Below are 18,959 nucleotides of genomic sequence, written 5' to 3'. Positions count from 1 at the left end.
TTTAAGTGGACGTTGGATCTTCCCATAAAATACTAGAGCAGGGGCAGAATTAAGGTCGTTTGGACGCTGCTCAGAGAGAAGGTGTCTCTGAGTGTGAACTGGAGACTAAGACTTGTGTCAAAACTGTGATGGAACCTTATGATATCCTTAGTCTTTAATGTTTGAGGGAGTTGATGGCTGTGGTCAGTGGTCCTGTATGTCTGCTCTAGAACTGCACAAAGCAGCTTAAACTGTAGCTAAGTTTTTGCATGGGAATTGCCTTTGTTGTTTGAAAAGTAGCATGCCAGGTGCCTCTGGTTTTGAGTGTGTGTCTGCAGGAAGTTCTGTGTCAGGGGTGCAGAGGTTTTCCTAGAGCAACTATGATGGTTTAACCCCTGGGTTAAACCCCATCACCCTCCCAATTTGACAGCAAACCATTGATAATTACTCTTTGAGTATGTTCTTTCAACCAGTTGGGCACCCACCTTATAGTAATTTCATCTAGATCACATCTCCCTAGTTTACTTATGAGAACGTCATGCGGAACTGTATCAAAAGCGGCACTACAGTCAAGAACTACAACCTATCCTGAAGGATGATCCCTCACTCTCATAGACCTTGGGAGACAGGCCAATCCTCGCTTACAGACCACCCCCCAACCTGAAACAAATACTCATCAGCAACTACACACCACACAACAAAAACACCAACACAGGAACCAAACCCTGCAACAAACCCCGGTGCCAACCTGTCCACATATCTATTCAAGGGACACCATTATAGGACCTAACCACATCAGCTCCCATCAGGGGCTCATTCACCTGCACATCTACCAATCTGATATATGCCATCATGTGCCAGCAATGTCCCTCTGCCATGAACATTGGCCAAGCCTGACAGGCTCTACACGAAAGAATAAATGGACACAAATCTGACATCAGGAATTATAACATTCAAAAACCAGTAGGAAAACACTTCAATTTCCCTGGTCACTCAATAACGGACCTAAAAGTGGCAATTCTTCAACAAAAAAACTTCAAAAACAGACTCCAACATGAAACTGCAGAACTGGAATTAATTTGCAAACTGGACACCATTGAATTAGGTCTGAATAAAGACTGGGAGTGGTTGGATCATTACAAAACCTAATTTTCCCCATACTAATTTCCCCCTACTGTTACTCACACCTTCTTGTCAACTGTTTGAAATGGGCCATTCTCATTACCACTACAAAAGTGATTTTTCCTCCCTTGGTATACTACTGTTAATTGAATTGTCTCGTTAGACTGACCTCCCGCTTGGTAAGGCAACTCCCATCTTTTCATGTGCTGTGTATTTATACCTGCTCCTGTATTTTCCACTCCATGCATCTGATGAAGTGGGTTCTAGCCCACGAAAGCTTATGCCCAAATACATTTGTTAGTCTCTAAGGTGCCACAAGGATTCCTCGTTGTTTTAACTAAAATCAGGGTATATCACGGCTACTGCTTCCCCTCACACACTAGGTCAGTGATCCTATCAAAGAAGGAAATTAAGTTGGTTTGACAAATCCATGCTGGCTGTTCCTTATAACCGTATTATCCTCCAGGTGCTTACAAATTGATTGTGTAATAATTTGCTCCAGTATCTTTCCAGGTATTGAAGTTAGGCTGACTGGTCTATAATTCTCTGGCTCCTCCTGGTTCCCCCCCCCCCCACACTTTTTTTAAAGATAGGTACCATGTTTGCGCTTCTCCAGTCTTCTGAGACCTCTCCCACCCTCCAGGAGTTCTCAAAGATAATTGCTAAAGGCTCTGAGATTTGCTTCAGCTAGTTCCTGAAGTAACCTAGGATTAATTTAATCAGGTCCTGCTATCTTGAATACATCTGACTTATCCAAATATTCTTTAACCTGTTCTTTACCTATTTTGGCTTGCATTCCTTCCCCTTGGTTGTCAATATTAATTGGGTTGAGTATCTGGTCACAATTAATCTTTTAGTGAAGACTGAAGCAAAATAGGCATTAAGCACCTCAGCCTTCTTGATGTCAATTATTAGTTTTCCTAAGTAGAGGACCTACATTTTCCTTTGTCTTTCTCTTGCTCCTGTAACCCTTCTGCCAGGCCGAGTTGATAGCAGCAAGGGCCGGGTTCAGTACATAGGGGTCCCCTCCCAACAGCATAACACAAAACCAGCTCAAGCCCCCCACCTAGTTACCTGGGAAAATCTTCCACACACCCCTGGGTGCCTCAAAGAGGCAATACTTCCCCTTTCGCAAGCACAGAGTCTCGGTGTAGCAGAAAATGTTTAATAACATGAGGTAAACGACATAGCATTAAATTGGGAAAACACCACAACTGGAGTTCATAGACCAAACCATGAGCCCACCCCAGCAAATTGGGCCGTGTCCTTTCCCTTTGGTTCTTGAAACAGCAATCCAAAAATCACCCAAAGTCCCAAAAGTCCAACACCCCCAAAGTCTCTTGGGTCCAGCAACCCAAGAATCACCCAAAGTCCCAAAAGTCCAACAACCCCCAAAGTCTCTATCCCTGGTCAGTGCAGGCCCAGAGTTCAAAGGGGTGTGTGCAGGGTGTTAAGGGGCACCTTACGTGATCTGAGGCCGACCAGCCACCTCTCTGTGGGGTTCCGCTGCAACCTTCACCACGAGCCAGTCCACTTCCACCAGCTGTCCCGTGAGCTGCTCCTGCCATCCCACGAACTGCTCTGCTCTACCAGCTGCTCCGCTCTGCTCACCGACCCGTGAGCTGCTCCAGCCGTCCCCACAAACAGCTCCACTCCTCTCTGCTCGCTGTTCCTTGGGCCGCTCCAACCGTCCCTGCAAGGTTCCGGTCTGCTAGCTGCTCTGCCAGCCACTTAGCAATATAGCTTCAGGCTCCCCCACTAGTTAACACAGCACTCAGTGATCTCAGCTCTTAGTAACTTTAGCTCTTTTGTGATTTCAGCTAGTAGTAGGGGAGTCCCGGTGCTGGTGCACCATTGGCCCAAAGTGAATTCAGTTCAGCAGCCTGTAACTAGACTCCTAATAGAATCAAAGTTAGCTCTAACATTCAACAGTGGAGAGAGGAGGAGGTTCAACTGATGTTTCAGGCTCACAGAAGGGGCCCACATCACCAAGTACAAATATCTGCCCCCAACCTCTCTCAAGTCACTGGGTTTTGGAACCCATGTCCCTCATCTAGTGAGTGCTACTTAGGTGATGGTGAGACCCTCTGTCTGTGACAGACCCCGACCAGTGGGGTACAGGAGTCTGGTAGAGGGCAAATATACTGGTCACTGGATGAGTAGTTTTCTGTTCCCTGAGTGACCAGAGCAGGGGCTGCAATAGAGTAATCAGGAACCTGCTAAAACCTGTTAAGGCAGGCAGGCTAATTAGGACACCTGAAGCCAATTAAGAAGAAGCTGCTAGAATCAATTAAGGCAGGCTAATCAGGGCACCTGGGTTTTAAAAGGAGCTCACTTCAGTTTGTGGTGTGAGTGTGAGGAGCTGGGAGCAAGAGGTGCAAGGAGCTGAGAGTGAGAGGGTGTGCTGCTGGAGGACTAAGGAGCACAAGCGTAATCAGACACCAGGAGGAAGGTCCTGTGGTGAGACTAAGGAAGGTGTTTGGAGGAGGCCATGGGGAAGGAGCCCAGGGAGTTGTAGCTGTCATGCAGCTGTTACAGGAGGCACTATAGACAGCTGCAGTCCACAGGACCCTGGGCTGGAACCTGGAGTAGAGGGTGGGCCCGGGTTCCCCCCAAGCCTCCCAATTGACCTGGACTGTGGATTCTTCCAGAGGGGAAGGTCTCTTGGCTGTTCCCCAACCCACATGGTGAATCTCTGAGGCAAGAAAATCCGCCAATAAGCGCAGGACCCTCCAAGATAGAGGAGGAACTTTGTCACATGTCATAAAACAGTTTCATTGTCCTTGATTCACATAATCAGGGTAACAACACTTTATTCCTTCTACCCCAATAACAGAGAAACTGGGGATCCCACAGCAGCCAAAGTGACCATTTGGGGCTGCCGTGGGCTCATGCTAGGCGGGGTGGGTGTGCCTATGCAAACAAGGTCAGCCCCTGAAGATATTTTCCACACTAGTCATAATTCACCACCAGATGTCAGGGTAGAGCTCATCCTGACCCTGCTTACACTCCTAATGTATTTAAAGAACCCTTTCTTGTTGCTTTTTATGTCCCTGGCTGGGTGTAACTCATTTTGTGCCTTAGCCTGTCTGATTTTGTCCCTACATACTGGTACTGTTCTTTTATACCCCTTCTGATCAATTTGGTCATGTTTCCACTTTTTGCACAATGTCCTTTTTCATTTTAAAATAGTTTCTAATTGTTAGGGATTATGATGAGACCTTCCTGGGGGCAGTTTAGCCCACACACGCTAGGGAGGGGTCTCCAATGCCTTCCTCTGAAGTATTTGCTGTTTGCGCTGTCAGAGACAGCATACTGGACTGGGTGGACCTCGGCTCAGATCCAGTCTGGCAATGCCCATGTTCCTGTGTAAAACCCAAAAGAAATTAATACTACTTGAGGAGGTGAAATGACTGACCTTACTTACTGCCTGTGCCTCTGCATGAGTGGCTAATGGCTAGGCCAACATACTAGCCATTGGAACAGAGCAGGAAAGGGTCAAATGGTGACACTGTAGAACCAATTAGCAGATGCCCATATGGCCTTAGACCTTCTTCCTTTCAGTTTCTGCTGAGTGCAAGGGCTAATTCACTACCTAGCTATCTATCCCCATGCACATCTATCTATCTATCTATCTATCTATCTATCTATCTATCTATCTATCTATCTATCTATCTATCTATCTATCTATCTATCTATCTTCTATTTTTATTGTTACCATAGTATCTGAGTGCCTCACGCTCTGTACTGTATTGACCCTCAATTTGAGGCATGGCAAGGCTAATCTGGGCACCCAGTTTGAGACACCTAAGGACTGATTTCTGAAGAACTGAACTCTGGCCTCTCCAACATCAGTGGAGCTGTGGATGCTTTAGTGCCTCTGAAACACCAGACCTGAGGTGTCTCGGGTTGGGCATGCAGAATTCTTGGGCATTTTTCAAACACTGGCCTTACTCTTTCTGCACCTCAGTTCTCCTGCTGTAAAAATAGATGGGGAAAAAACAGGGCAATCATGTTAATAAAGATGTTGTTGTGATGCACGTGCCCAAGGGGGCTGAATGGGCATTTCCTAGCTTCTGCGTGCTTGACTTCGCAACCTGCCTACTGTTCACTCCTTTGGCACAGAGCAGAGTTTGTGAATTGCTTTGGGAGGCTTAGGGATGTGGTAGGCTATGTAACTGTCCAATCTCATGGTTTATAACCTTCCTGTCCTTTAAAAAAATATGCCAGCAATGGACTTTTCTGGAATGATCCTGATATCCAAATGTGTTTGAGAGTTCTCTCCCCGATGTCTCGCTATCCTGTACATTCAGCACTTATCCAGATGACAGAGCCTGAAACTTTAATGAACCCCCTGTACCTGTACTGCAGAGACACCTTCCCACTGGTTTGTCTTGGAATAAGAGAAAGGTTTTGCCTTCCTACAACTACCCAGGTGTCTCCTCTTCAAACCTGTTAAAATGGACAGGACCAAGAACTAGGAAATCTATTGCAGGGAACAACCTTGTCCTGGCTGACAGAGGAATGTGAGAGACATGACCTAATAGTTTTTTCTGTCTCTAATATATTTTGTTCTCTTGCTCTGTTTCAAATACTCTGCTGTCCGTCCATTCCCCCACCTCCATTTCCCCTGGTAAAGGGCTCAAATGGCTCCATCTTGAAAGCTCAGATTCTCTGTATGGCACCGTGGCTCTCAGAGGAGACCTCTTAAACACAGGGCACTCAAAATGTATTGTAAATGATGATAGTCATGTTTGTTAACACTGTTCACCAAGCAAAAAACATAAAGCAAAAGAAATATGACAAAACCAGGGATAAAGGGTAGCCGCACCGCGAGGACTGCCTGGGGTTGAGGCTAGTGGAAATATGACACACAGGAATATTTTGTCCTTGAACAGAAGGCATGGGTGTGTTAAGAGTGAAAGCCTTTTAACACCCTGTGTTCTGGTGTCTGTCCGTTTCCTCTTGAAGGTGCAGGCGACCCACCCAGAGTGCTCCATCATTCTGCATTTACAGGAACGAGAGGCTGAGTGTCTGGAAACAATCAGGAGGGAAAACCAAAGCAATGAGTCTCCAGAGTCTTCCAGCTGGAAAGGTGAGTGAGTTCCAGCATCACTAAGCTTCCTGAAGCCTCTCTGATGGGGCGAGGTCTCTAGTGGAGAAGGGAAGGACTTGACTCCAATGCCTCGGTGAAAGTTTCACCAACACTGGCCCCTGGGTGAAGATGAGAGAGTCTGCAGTATACATTGGAGACCCCAGCGAGGCCTGCAGAAAACCAGGGTAGATCAGACTGACATTCCAGATATTTTAAAGTAAAAGAACCAAGGATCTTATGGTGCTGATTTTTAACTCCTTAATCCCTTTTTATATTTAAAAAAGACTTAAACAAATGGGTCACAAATCCAGTTTACAAAAAGAAAGCTCCTTTGCAGGTCACTTTTACTGATAGAGCTGGGGTTGCAAAGGTCCAGAGATGGGCAGGGAATGGAGCTGGAGATCTGTCTGGGTTAAAGTGGTCGTATTTTTTTATCGAAACCTTGCCGCAACTTCATGCCAGTTGACTGGGCAGTCAGGGATCAGGCCCTTTCTGTTTCTCTAGCCAGCTGTATTGAAGATCTGTCACAGGCTCCTAGGTGCTAAGATGTTCTTAGAACTTCTGCTCTGCTGTGCCAAGGCTAACAAGTTAATTGTGGGTCATCAGCGTTTGTGCCTGGGGGTATGTGGCCTTGGCATCATTGCCACAGCCTCAAAATCCTTCCCGACAGTTGTGCAGCGCACACACAGGCAGCCAAAGACAGACACCCCACAATACTTCAAAACCTGAATAGTTCCTCACTCTGGGGAAGTTTTCATCTAAGTTCAGCAAAGCCCTTTAGAAGGATATTGTTGGAGGAAAAGCCTCTTGCTGGTGCCCACACTCCTTCTTAGGGGAAAGAAAGCATTCATTTTCTCATAGACTCATAGACTCATAGACTTTAAGGTCAGAAGGGACCATTATGATCATCTGGTCTGACCCCCTGCATGCTGCAGGCCATAAAACCGTCCCTACCCCTTCCCTGGACTCTGCTGTTGAAGTCCCCAATCCTGTTTTTAGTGACTTCAATCGGCAGAGACCCTCCTGCTAGAGATCCCTGCCCCATGCTGCGGAGGAAGGCGAAAAACCTCCAGAGGCTCAGCCAATCTGCCCTGGAGGAAAATTCCTTCCCGACCCCAAATATGGCGATCACTAAGACCCCGAGCATATAGGCAAGAGTCTCCAGCCCGACCCCTGTTAGCCATTATACTATTTACCTACCATTGCTTGGCTTTCCTTGACTACTATGTTTTACCATTAAACCATTCCCTCCATAAACTTATCTAACTTAATCTTAAAACCAGACAGGTCCGTCGCCCCCACCGTTTCCCTCGGTAGGCCGTTCCAATATTTCACCCCTCTGACGGTCAGAAACCTTCGTCTAATTTCAAGTCTGAACTTCCCCACGGCCAGTTTATATCCATTCGTTCTTGTATCCACGTTAGTACTAAGCTGGAATAATTCTTCTCCCTCCCTTGTATTAATCCCTCTCAGCCTTCGCTTTGTCAGACTAAACAACCCAAGCTCCTCTAGTCTCCTTTCATACGACAGGTTTTCCATTCCTCTGATCATCCTAGTGGCCCTTCTCTGCACCCGTTCCAGTTTGAGTTCATCTTTTTTAAACATGGGAGACCAGAACTGCACACAGTACTCCAAATGAGGTCTCACCAGCGCCTTGTACAACGGAAGCAGGACCTCCTTATCCCTACTAGATATACCTCGCCTAATGCATCCCAAGACCGCATTTCTCTTGGATTTGGGCTCAAGAATTGATGTTCTGCTTTTTAAACAAACATTGCAAACGGGATAGGAGGCAGTAAAAGCATCTGTCTGTCTACTGCAGGGAGGGTAGGGTGCATAGACAGGTGACCTTTAACTTCCAGACCATGGGTGGCAGGTGAAGCTTCCACTTGGGGAGGCTAGCTTCCTGTCCCACCTCTTCCACCCATGGCCCCTCCCCACCCCAGGCCACACCCCTTTCCCCGCTTGGCCCCCTCCCCACTCACTGTGTGCGACCCTCCTTTTCTCCCACGGCTGATTGTTCCAGCATTTGTTTGCTAGCAAGGATTAAAATGTGAACAGCTGTACTAGTATATTGCGCTGGTTACATTAATTACAGTGTGTGCATTGCAAACCTGCCTGGTGTGTGCTACTACGTTCACTTTCATCCCCAATGGGCAGCCAGGCCAGTGACCCTCAGGGCAGCGGAGCCCCCATTCCCTCCCACACGTGTGCCTGGCTGCTCACCCGAGGCAACCCAAACCTGCACTCTGGCTGGGCACCTGCAGGCACGCATCACCTGCCCCTACAGTGCCCACACTCACCGTTGCCTCGGATGAGCCCTTCCCAGAAGGGAGCTGCTGCCTGGGGGCAGACGGGAGGAGAGTAGGGCCCAGGGGCATGCGTTGACCCTGGGGCGGGTGGGTCCAGAGCCGTTATGGGGGACTAGGGATAGTACCACGCAGGGTTCTGTCCACTTGTGTGTGTGAGAGTGGGGGGCTGTTCCCCCTCAGCTGTGGGTGGGGGAGAGGGCTGTGTCTCCCCCCGCTGGGTGTTTGGGGGGAGCTTTGGTTCCCTTCTGGTCTGTGGGGTGTGCTCTGCTCCTAACCTGTCACTCTAGGTGCCCCCCAGGGTTTTGTGTAGGGGGCTCTGTTCCTGGCCATCCCCCCCTCAGTGTGTCTGTTCAGAGAGGGCTCTGTCCCAGCCCCTCAGTGGATGTGTAGATTGGAGGAGGGATTTTCTCTGTGCCTGGTCCCTCCAGGGTGGTTTTTATGGGCACCGGAGAGGGGGGTGCAGTGCTGGAGAGGAGCAGCCAGGCAGTGGCGGGCGGAGAACACTGAGCTTTTATATGTGCCACACAGGTTTCAGGACGGCGGAGGAGGTGGTATCTGCTACTCAGCTTCCCGGTTCAGCAGCAATCTCCCTGGGAAGTCCAAGGGACCCGGGAAGCTGAGTAGCAGATACCGCCTCTTCAGCCGCCCAGGAACCTGCATGGCGCATGATAAATAAGCAAAATCTTCTGGCAGAAGCCCACTCCCAGTAGGGAGGGGAAGAGGCGGGGCCACCACAGCCCAGAGGTCTGGCGGCAGGGTCGGTGGTGGCCTATTATACCCACTGCTCCTGCCCCGGACCCCAGCTCTGTTCCTTGCTCTGGGGACAAGATCTGGCATGTTTCCAGTCCCTTCCCACCAATCCTTCCTCGCACTGGAGCAGGGCTGCTCACATTTTCTTGGCCTGGGGCGCTAGTCACGGGGACAGTGTCTCAGGGTGGTGCTAACCCAGAGGGGAGTCTACTCACATCAAGGCATATTCTCATCCCACCCCATCCCTGTGGTATCCGAGCACCTTCCAGTTGTGCACTACGTGACAGGACTAACCTCTGTCCCATTTAGTTCATCCCCTTCCCATGGGGATAGCAGGGGTGTGGCGGAGTGGGTCATTCTGGTAGGCCTTTGTTTCAATGTGTCCACGCTGCTGTATGTGTGTCAATGAAGGCCGGACAGAGGCGTGGCTGGTGTTCAGACCAGGAGGTGGGGAGGATTCTCTCCTCTGGGGGTTCATTTCAGAGTCGGGGCTGCCCCCCGAGAGCGCTCAAACTTCCCGCTTGGGACAGAAAGTTCTGTGGGGCCAGAGGAGCAGAGCTGTCCTGCGCTGTCCTCATCTCAGGGCTGTCAGCTCTTGTTGATACACTCGTCCCAGGTCCTGTAGCACCTTGAAGATAGGGACTGAGAACTTGAACTTGACTTGCTGTTCTGTGGGAAGAAGCGCAGGATGGAGATAGTCAATGTGGCTGAGGAGACACACTGCAGGGCTCTGTGCTAGCTGGAGGATGGCTTGGGGACCAAGGGGGAGAAAATACATTCGGGAGGAGGACAATCAAGAGGAACATCGGACTGTGAACAAGCCGATATGGGTAAGAGCCTCACAATCTGCTCTGTTACTAGTATTAGAACAGCTGCAGCTAAGCCCAGGGCCCCATCGTGCCAGGCGCTGCATGGGGTGAGACGCAGACCCTGCCCCAGCGAGCTCACTCTCTGAACCGACAAAGAGTGGGAGGAGAGCCAGAGACAAAGCAACTTGCACCAGGTCACCCAGCAGCAAAGCCAGGCTGAGAACGCAGGTCTCTACAGTGCTGCCCCATGCACCAGATCACGCGGCCTCTAGCGAACATTGTGAACTCAACCGGCAGAAGCCCCAGCCCTGCAAACTAGCCCAAGCCAAAGGCTGCAGAACACTTTAGGCTCAGGAAGAGGGGGGCTGGCACAGAGAATCAGGGTTTGAAAGAGAAATTCCTAAAATGACCTCAGTGGCTTCCCTGGAAAGGGCCCTGAAGTTCCTCCATTATGAGCTGGATAAAAATGAGATACATTCCTCAGGGTCAGCAAGAGCTCTGGGTTTCCACATAACGGATTCTCTATCCCCAGACGGTGCCTTGTTTGGCTCCAACCTCCCCCACCTTCCTTTGCCATCAGTGGGGCGGCTGAGCTCCTCTAGTTACTGCCCCTCGGGGAGGCAGAGTCACGTGGATGACGGCCTAGTACGATGGGCGTACAGAAGCGGAACAGTCATGGTCTGTTATGAATTTCAGAAAACTGCCTGCTGAGCCAGAAACAGCCAAACTGCTTGGGGTGCTCTCTGAGCGAGCCCAGCCTAAGCCCAGAGTGAAGAAGGTAAAAGGCCGAAAGGAAATGCAGCCTCCTGAATCCATCTGGAGCTGACAAGAATCCAAAATATGATCCACTGTTTAGGCAGATTCATTCCTAACCTGTCAGCAATGCTATGGCCTGTGAATGAGCTCCTGGAGTCGTGTACTCCAGCACAGCTCATTGCAGGGAAACAGCTGAGGACACAGATTCCTAGCTCAGACCACAAGTGCTGCCCTGTGCCCATATTAAAACCATGTTCTGCAGCCTGACACAGCCCTACACCACATCCCACAGCCTGACACAGCCCTACACCACATCCCACAGCCTGACACAGCCCTACGCCACATCCCACAGCCTAACACAGCCCTACACCACATCCCAGGGCCGTAGCAACAAAGAACGTGGCCCCCTCCGAACATATGTCTGGGCGGGGCCCCTTACAATGCAGAAACTGGAATGCGGTATTTATTTTATACAATATACAGGGTTCATATTATGTATACATAGGCCTACAGTGTACATGTATGCCGTATTTATGCAAAGCGCTTCTTTCGAGCCTTGTTCTCCGCAAATTGGTTAATCAATGCATCATAGTCCAGAGATCTGGCAATCTTGTTTTCGATTGAGATAACTGCAAGCACAGAAAGCCTGTCATCTGTCATGGTTGAGCGCAGGATATTCTTGATCAGTTTCATTCTGCTGAAGCTCCTTTCAGCACCAGCAACAGTAACTGGTGTGGTCAGAAGAATTCTGATGCAAATGCAAAGATTCGGATATATCTCCTGAAGGCTGTTCTTGTATATGTACGTTAAAAAATTGTTTGCCGTGACAAGTCCTCTCTCTTTCTCAATGACATAAATAAAATGATTCAATTCCATTATGAGTTCGTTGGCATCAATGTCTCCCATTTTTCTTTCAAAATTTTTGCTGTGATTCTCCAGTTCATTTTCTCTGTGACATTGCTTCAGGCTGTTAGCGTTGTACAGAAATCCAAACAACTTATACCACTCCACGAGTTGGTCAAATCGCGACAAAACAGAAGATATGGCCTGATCAGTGAGAACAAGAAAGAACTGTGATTTGAATTTTTCTTCGGCAGAAAGACCACTCGAATCATCAGCACATTTGTGATCAAACATTCTCTTCTTACGTCGCACCCTGGTTTCTGGAAACACCTGCTCAATACCCATATGCTCTGCTATTTCATGTGCATTTGTGACCACAGAGATATATCCTGTATTTCGATAGTCTTCCAAAAACTTCTTTGTAGCACCGACTTCTGCCTGCAGTACGTCAATTGACACATCTGGTGACTGAATTAATTTGCTGGTTTTATTGACGTGAAATAGTATATCATACCATGTGTACGCAGTCAGAACAAAAGGCCATGTAGTAACATGGTCTAAAAGCGCACCGGCTTCTGTTGCTGTATTGCCATCTTTCTTTTCGAGCGCATATTCTCGCAAAGATGACAAAGCATTGCACAATTCTTCAAGGTGATAACGCAATGGCTTCACAGAATCAATTCTCGACTCCCAACGAGTGTCCGATAACCCTTTAACAGATATTGGCATATGTTCTTGAAGTATATCCCAACGTGAAGGTGAAGAAGAAAAGATAACGTATATTCTGTTAATCAGACCGAAAAAGTCAACGGCATATTTCGATGACTTTGCCACGTCTGAGATCACAAGATTCCAAGTGTGAGCTCCACATGGCACATACAAGGCACGGTCATTTATTTCTAGCATGCGGGCTTGAACTCCTTTATTCTTTCCTCTCATATTTGCGCCGTTATCATAAGCTAGGCCTCTCGTGTCAGCAATGTCTATTCCTAAGTTGTTTGTCTTTTCAAGAAACGCTTCCAATAAGCCCTCGCCAGTTGTATCATGAACATTAAGAAAACCAACAAACGCTCCACGAATATTGACACCATCTTCACCGTTGCATTCAACAAAGCGTAACACCACAGACATCTGTTCTTCATGTGACACGTCGGGAGTACAGTCCAAAATAACTGAATAATATTTTACTTTTTTAAGCTGCGCTATGTTGGCCTCTTGAATGTTACTGGCAACAAGTTGAATCAGCTCGTTTTGGATCTGTGGACTGAGGTACTGAACATGTGTCTCTGCCTTCTTAATCCTCTGTAAAAGTTCGCTGAGGACAGTATCATACTTTGCAAGCAATTCAAACAGTCCCAAAAAGTTGCCATTCGAAGGATCGCCGAGCTTTTCATTACTTCCTCGAAATGCCAAGTTTCTTTCGGACAAGAAAATAACGACATCAACCATGCGTTTGACAACATTTCTCCAGCAATCTCTTTCTTTCAGAAAAGCCTGCAATTCGAGTTGGTCAACAGATGTACGGTTTACTATGCCTGACCGAAGGTCAAACCATTTCACCATACAGTCTTGATGACCTTTGCCTGTTTCATGCTGCTGAAGTCTTTTTGACAGTGCTTTCCAAGCAGATGTTCCACGACGTAGTGGTATGGCGCCAGTGCCAAATAATTTACAACAAAAACAAAAAATGGCATCTTTCTGAACTGAGTACATTAACCATGAACGTTTTATTTTTTCGCCATTTGCCATGGTTCGATAGAAATGAGTACTTGTGAACCTCCGTTTTTCCTCATTAAATGGAAATTCGTAACTTTCATTCTGCTGCGGTGGGCCACATGCAACAATGTCACACACTTGCCTGTCCGATATTATAGACGGCCAATCTCCTGGATCATCAGTCAGTGGTTCAGATTCAGATACTTCTTTCCCGGCAGCAGCTGGAATATCTGTCACAGTTTGTTTGGTAGAACAACTGGCTTCACCTTCGACCTCACTTGAAGCACTTCTGGATACTTCTGGATACGATTCGTCGCTGCTAGCACTGTCCGTTTCATGTGCCTGTACTGTACGTTGGATTGCAGCGCAAAATACGTTGACAACTTTGGAATTTTCTCAAGTTCCTTCTCGGCATCTTTTGCTGCCTTTTGTTTACTAGCTCCGCTCTTATACGTTCTCTTAGACATCACAAAGCACGCTTCTGCGTTGGAAACGAATCATTTCAAACGATAAAAAATTAAACAACTAAATTAATAACATTTATCCGCCGACCGCCATTATGAACGCAAATACACATTCTTTGAATGGGTCCAACTAAAATTCAAAACTGACCAACAGACAACTGATGTAGCCAATAGCATTATGATGTATCATAATGACTTCACGGTTTTGTCAGTAAAACCGACATGGATTGTGCAATAGTGTCAATAAATGTCACTTACCTAGTTATACCTTACATTTTTTTGCCACTTTTAGGGGCCCCCTTCCTTGCGGGGCCCCCTCCAGTCGGAGGGTATGGAGGGCGCTCGCTACGCCTCTGCCACGTCCCACAGGCTGACACTGACCGACGCCATGTTACGCAGCCTGACACTGACCAACGCCACGTCCTGCAGGCCAACTCAGCCTTATGCCATGTCCCACAGGCTGAAAAACCCCAACGCCACTTCCCGAAGCCTGATACAGCCCTACGCCACGTCCCACAGGCTGACACAGCCCTACGCCACGTCCCGCAGCCTGACACAGCCCTACGCCACATCCCACAGCCTGTCACCGATCAACACCATGTCCTGCTGGCTGACTGAGCCTTATGCCACATCCCACAGGCTGACACAGCCCTATGCCACATCCCGCAGCCTGACACAGCCTTACGCCATGTCCCGCAGCCTGACACAGCCTGATGCCACGTCTCCCAGGCCGACACAGTCCTGCGCCATTACCCGCGGGTTGACACAGCGCTATGCCACATCCTGCAGCCTGACACAGCCCTACGCCACATCCTGCAGCCTGACACAGCCCTATGCCACGTTCCACAGGCCGACATAGCCCTACACCACATCTCACAGGCTGACTCAGCCTTACGCCATGTCCCGCAGCTTGACACAACCCTGCGCCACATCCCACAGCCTGACACAGCCCTATGCCACGTCCTGTGGGCTGACACAGCCCTGCGCCACATCCCACAGCCTGACACAGCCCTACGCCATGTCCTGCAGGCCGACTCAGCCCTAGTCCATATTCTTCAGGCTGACACAACTTTGCACCATGTCCTGTGGGCTGACACAGCTCTATGCCATGTCCCACATCCTGATACAGCCCTATGCCATGTCCCACAGCCTGACACAGCCCTATGTCACGTCCCACACGCCGACACAGCCCTATGTCACGTTCCACACGCCGACACAGCCCTATGCCACATCCCAGAGGCTGACCAAAGAGGGAGTGTTGCCTCCAAAGGACACTTCCCTGAAAGCTGTGAGACCAGGGCACTGTCCTGAGCTGCATCCTGGTAAGAGATGGTGGATGATGCTTCCCCTCATACAGAACTATCTAAGGTTGCCAGGGTCTGGTTTTCGACCAGAACACCTGGTTGAAAAGGGACCCTGGTACTGCTGACCAGGCCATTAAAAGTCCGGTCGGCAGTGCAGCAGGGCTAAGGCAGGATCCCTGCCTGGTGTGGCTCCACACAGCTCCTAGAAGCAGCTGCATGTTCCCCACCACCCCGAAGGGGCAGCCAGGACACTCCACACCGTGGCCAATGGGAGCTGTGGGGGCGGTGCCTGTGGACAGGGCAGCATGCAGAGCCGCCTAGCCGCGCCTCCGCTTAGGAGCCAGAGGAGGGACATGCCGCTGCTTCCGGGAGCTGCTTGAGTTAAGCGCCACCCAGAGCCTTCACCCCTCATCCCCTCCCGTGCTCCAACCCCCTGCCCCAGCCCTGATCCCCCTCCAACCCTCTGAACCCCTTGATCCCAGCCTGGAGCACCCTTCAGCACCCCAAACTCCTCATCCCCAGCCCCATCCAGAGCCTGCACTCCCAGCCAGAGCCCTCACCCCCTCCCACACCCCAACCCCCAAAGCCAGCCTGGTGAAAATGACCGAGTGAGTGAGGGTGGGGAGAGCAAGCGACAGAGAGAGGGGGGGCAGGAGTAAGCAGGGGGTGGGACCTCAGATAAGGGGCGGGGCAGGGGCCGGGCCTTGGAGGAGGGGCAGGGCAAGGGTGTTCGGTTTTGTGCAAGTAGAAAGTTGGCAACTCTAGAGCTAATGCTGGATGTCAGGGATGAGACCCATTGAGACCGAGCCGCAGGAACGTTCAGGAAGGAGAGGAGACACCTGCCCTTCATCCTGGGCTGAGGAGCTGGTGCTGGTTCAGAATCACTCAGAGGCTTGGATGGTTCATAGGGGCTAGTGGCACCCAGCCCAGCCTGTCCATGTACCTGCCAGGCCTGCTGCAGGGGCTGAGGGGGTTGCCTCCTTGGTTCTGTCTTTGACCCCCAGCACAGACCAGTGCAGCCTCAGGCCTGTGACCCAGATGCCATGGTCTCTGGGCCTTGCTGCAGCCAGGGAATATCTGAGGTGCAGAATTGCCCCAGCCATGCCTCCTCCTGCCCCCAAGCTGCCCCCGCCTTGCTCTGGCCAACCTGCCATCTGCCCCAGGATGCCCCCTTTGTTTGGAGGGTTTCTGCAGGGCCTGCACAGAGCAGGAGGAGCCAACTCAGCCCCCAGAGAGGGGCATTTGCTGAGAGGCTGAGCAGCTGCTTTGTGTCTCCTTGGCCCTGGCGGAAGGAGGCTGCAGGGTGGCTGTGGGGAGCAGCTGGGTGGGAGCGTAGGGTGCTGATGCGGGCACTGGCATCTTAGTGATTTCTAACTCCTGCTCAGGGGCAGCAGGTTTGTATGATTTTTGGTGGTGCCCAGAACAAGTCCAAGTCCCGCCCCCCCCACTCCTGCCTTGTAAGCCAATATACAGTAACTCCTCACTTAAAGTCATCCTGGTTAACGCTGCTTTGTTGTTACGTTGCTGATCAATTAGAGCAGGGGATCTCAAACCTTTTTTTTCGCAGACCATTTGAAAATTGCTGCGGGTCTCGGCGGACCACTTAATCATCTTTCCAAATGTTGTTTGTACCGTTAGCTAACTATTGTAAATAATAATTAATGGTTTTTGTTCTACACATAATAGCACACAACTCATATTTTAATATCAGTAGTCTTAACCTTTCTAATGCGATGGATGTGCCCTCTCTCCCCTGGGACTGGGAAGGAGTGGGGGGTGGTATCTCTCCGTCTCTCCCCTTCCGCAGCAGCCCTCAAGCTGGGGCTGGGACGGAGTGGGGGGTGGTATCTCTCCGTCTCTCCCCTTCCGCAGCAGCCCTCAAGCTGGGGCTGGGACGGAGTGGGGGGTGGTATCTCTCCGTCTCTCCCCTTCCGCAGCAGCCCTCAAGCTGGGGCTGGGAAGGAGTGGGGGGTGGTATCTCTCCGTCTCTCCCCTTCCGCAGCAGCCCTCAAGCTGGGGCTGGGACAGAGGCCATCTCTCCCCGGCAGCCGCAGCCCTGGAGCTGGGGAAAGTCGCCTCTTTTTCTGGCTGCCGCAGCCCTGCACGTCCCAAATTCCTCCCACCCCTTCTTCTCACCCCACTGCCCCCTCCCACTTCGCCCCAAGTCCACCACCTGACCTTCTCCAGGTCCAGGCACTTAATTAGCGGAGCCATGCCTGCACGGCTTCACTCATTAGGTGGATGGCTCTTCATTCTCTTGTGCGTGGCCGCCCAGGCGCACACCTTAGAGGGGACTATTCACGGATCATCTGAATGGAGCTCGCGGACCGCTGGTGGTCCACATACCACAGTTTGAGACCCTTTGAATTAGAGAACATGCTCGTTTAAAGTTGCACAATGCTTCCTTATAACATTGTTTGGCAGCCGCCTGCTTTGTCCACTGCTTGCAGAAAGAGCAGCCCATTGGAGCTAGCTGGTGGGGGCTTGGAACCAGGGTGGGCGGGCAGCCCCTCTATCAGCTCCCCTAAGTTCCCTGTGTGGCAGCTGCCCAGCAAGCTACCAATTTCCGGGCAGTTCAGGTGTCCCTCCCCCACTGCTGTGTGCTGCTCCTGCCCCCTGCCTTGGAGCTGCTCCTGTGAACGTCCTGCTTGCTGTGCGGGGGAGGGGGGGCAGAGGGGTGCTGATGTCAGGGTGTTCCCCCTCCCCCGCTCCTGCCCCCCATCTCCACAGAGCGGAGGGGCATGACAGGGCTCAGAAGGGAGGGAGCTTGCTGGCAGCAGCTGCTGTCTCAACTTTCTGATCTACTTAAAAAGGCAGTGGGGTCAGCCTACTTAAAGGGGCAATGTCTCTCTCTCTCTCTCTCACACTCACAGGGTGTGTGTCTCTGTCTCTCTCTGCCATGCTGTCTCCCCTCCCTCCATTCGTGCTGCCTTGTAGAGTGTGAGGCCACATTAACAACGTGTTAACCCTTGAGGGCTCAGCCAAGTGCTAGTTCATCATTTAGCAACAAGGCATTCCCTGGGAAATATCCCACCCTCTGACTCCACCACCTCCACCAAGCTTCACAATCATCTTCGCTGTGTACAGTATTAAATTGTTTGTTTAAAACTTATACTGTGTATATGTGTGTGTATATATATAAAATATAGTCTTTTGTCTGGCAAAAAAAAATTCCCTGGAACCTAACCCCCCCATTTACATTAATTCTTATGGGGAAATTGGATTCGCTTAACATCGTTTCGTTTAAAGTAGCATTTTTCAGGAACATAACTATAATGTTAAGTGAGGAGTTACTGTATATTTTTTTAAATAATGTAAAAATGTGAGGGCTCTAGGGTGGGGCTGGTGATGAGGGGCTTGGGGTGTGGGAGGGGCTCAGGCAGAGGGTTGGGGTGCAGGGGTGAGGGCTGTGGGGTGGGGCTGGGGATGAGGGGTGCAAGGGTGTGGGAGGGGACTCAGGGCTAGGGCAGAGGGTTGGGGTGAGGGTTCTGGGCTGGAGCAGGGCTGGGGATGAGGAGTTTGGGGAGCAGGCAGGCCAGAGAGGAGGACTCCCCCCAGCCCTCTCCCCGCCAGCAGCAGCGAGCTCCAGTGGAGAGGCCTCCCTCTTCCCCCCTGCATCACCCTCACCTCATACCACTGTCAATGCATGTGCTCCTAGGGCTCCTCTCAGGTCCAGGAAGCCCCCTCACCTCCCCGGTGGTAGGTACCGGGGGGGGATGCTATCACATGTGCGTCTCCTCCCTTGCTGCTGCCCCTCACTGTAGCCTCACTGGGGGTGGGAGGTAGGGCTGCCCCTTGTCCAGCATGGG

At 50.5% G+C, this 18,959-nt stretch overlaps 1 protein-coding gene across 1 annotated transcript in view; it reads left to right on the top strand.

Annotated features, from left to right (window-relative positions):
• The window catches only part of LOC101949099 (vasoactive intestinal polypeptide receptor 1-like), a 93,402-nt gene that overhangs the window by 25,410 nt on the left and 49,033 nt on the right, over window positions 1-18,959 (top strand). The window contains exons 3-5 of the mRNA XM_005283116.3: window positions 6,073-6,170; window positions 8,361-8,364; window positions 17,815-17,827. Coding sequence (XP_005283173.3) covers window positions 6,073-6,170; window positions 8,361-8,364; window positions 17,815-17,827 — 115 coding nt within the window. The remainder of the gene's footprint in view (window positions 1-6,072; window positions 6,171-8,360; window positions 8,365-17,814; window positions 17,828-18,959) is intronic.

This window comes from Chrysemys picta, chromosome 24 (genome assembly GCF_011386835.1).
Source record: "Chrysemys picta bellii isolate R12L10 chromosome 24, ASM1138683v2, whole genome shotgun sequence".
Lineage (NCBI taxonomy): Eukaryota > Metazoa > Chordata > Testudines > Emydidae > Chrysemys > Chrysemys picta.
This window is presented reverse-complemented; position numbering and strand designations above follow the sequence as displayed.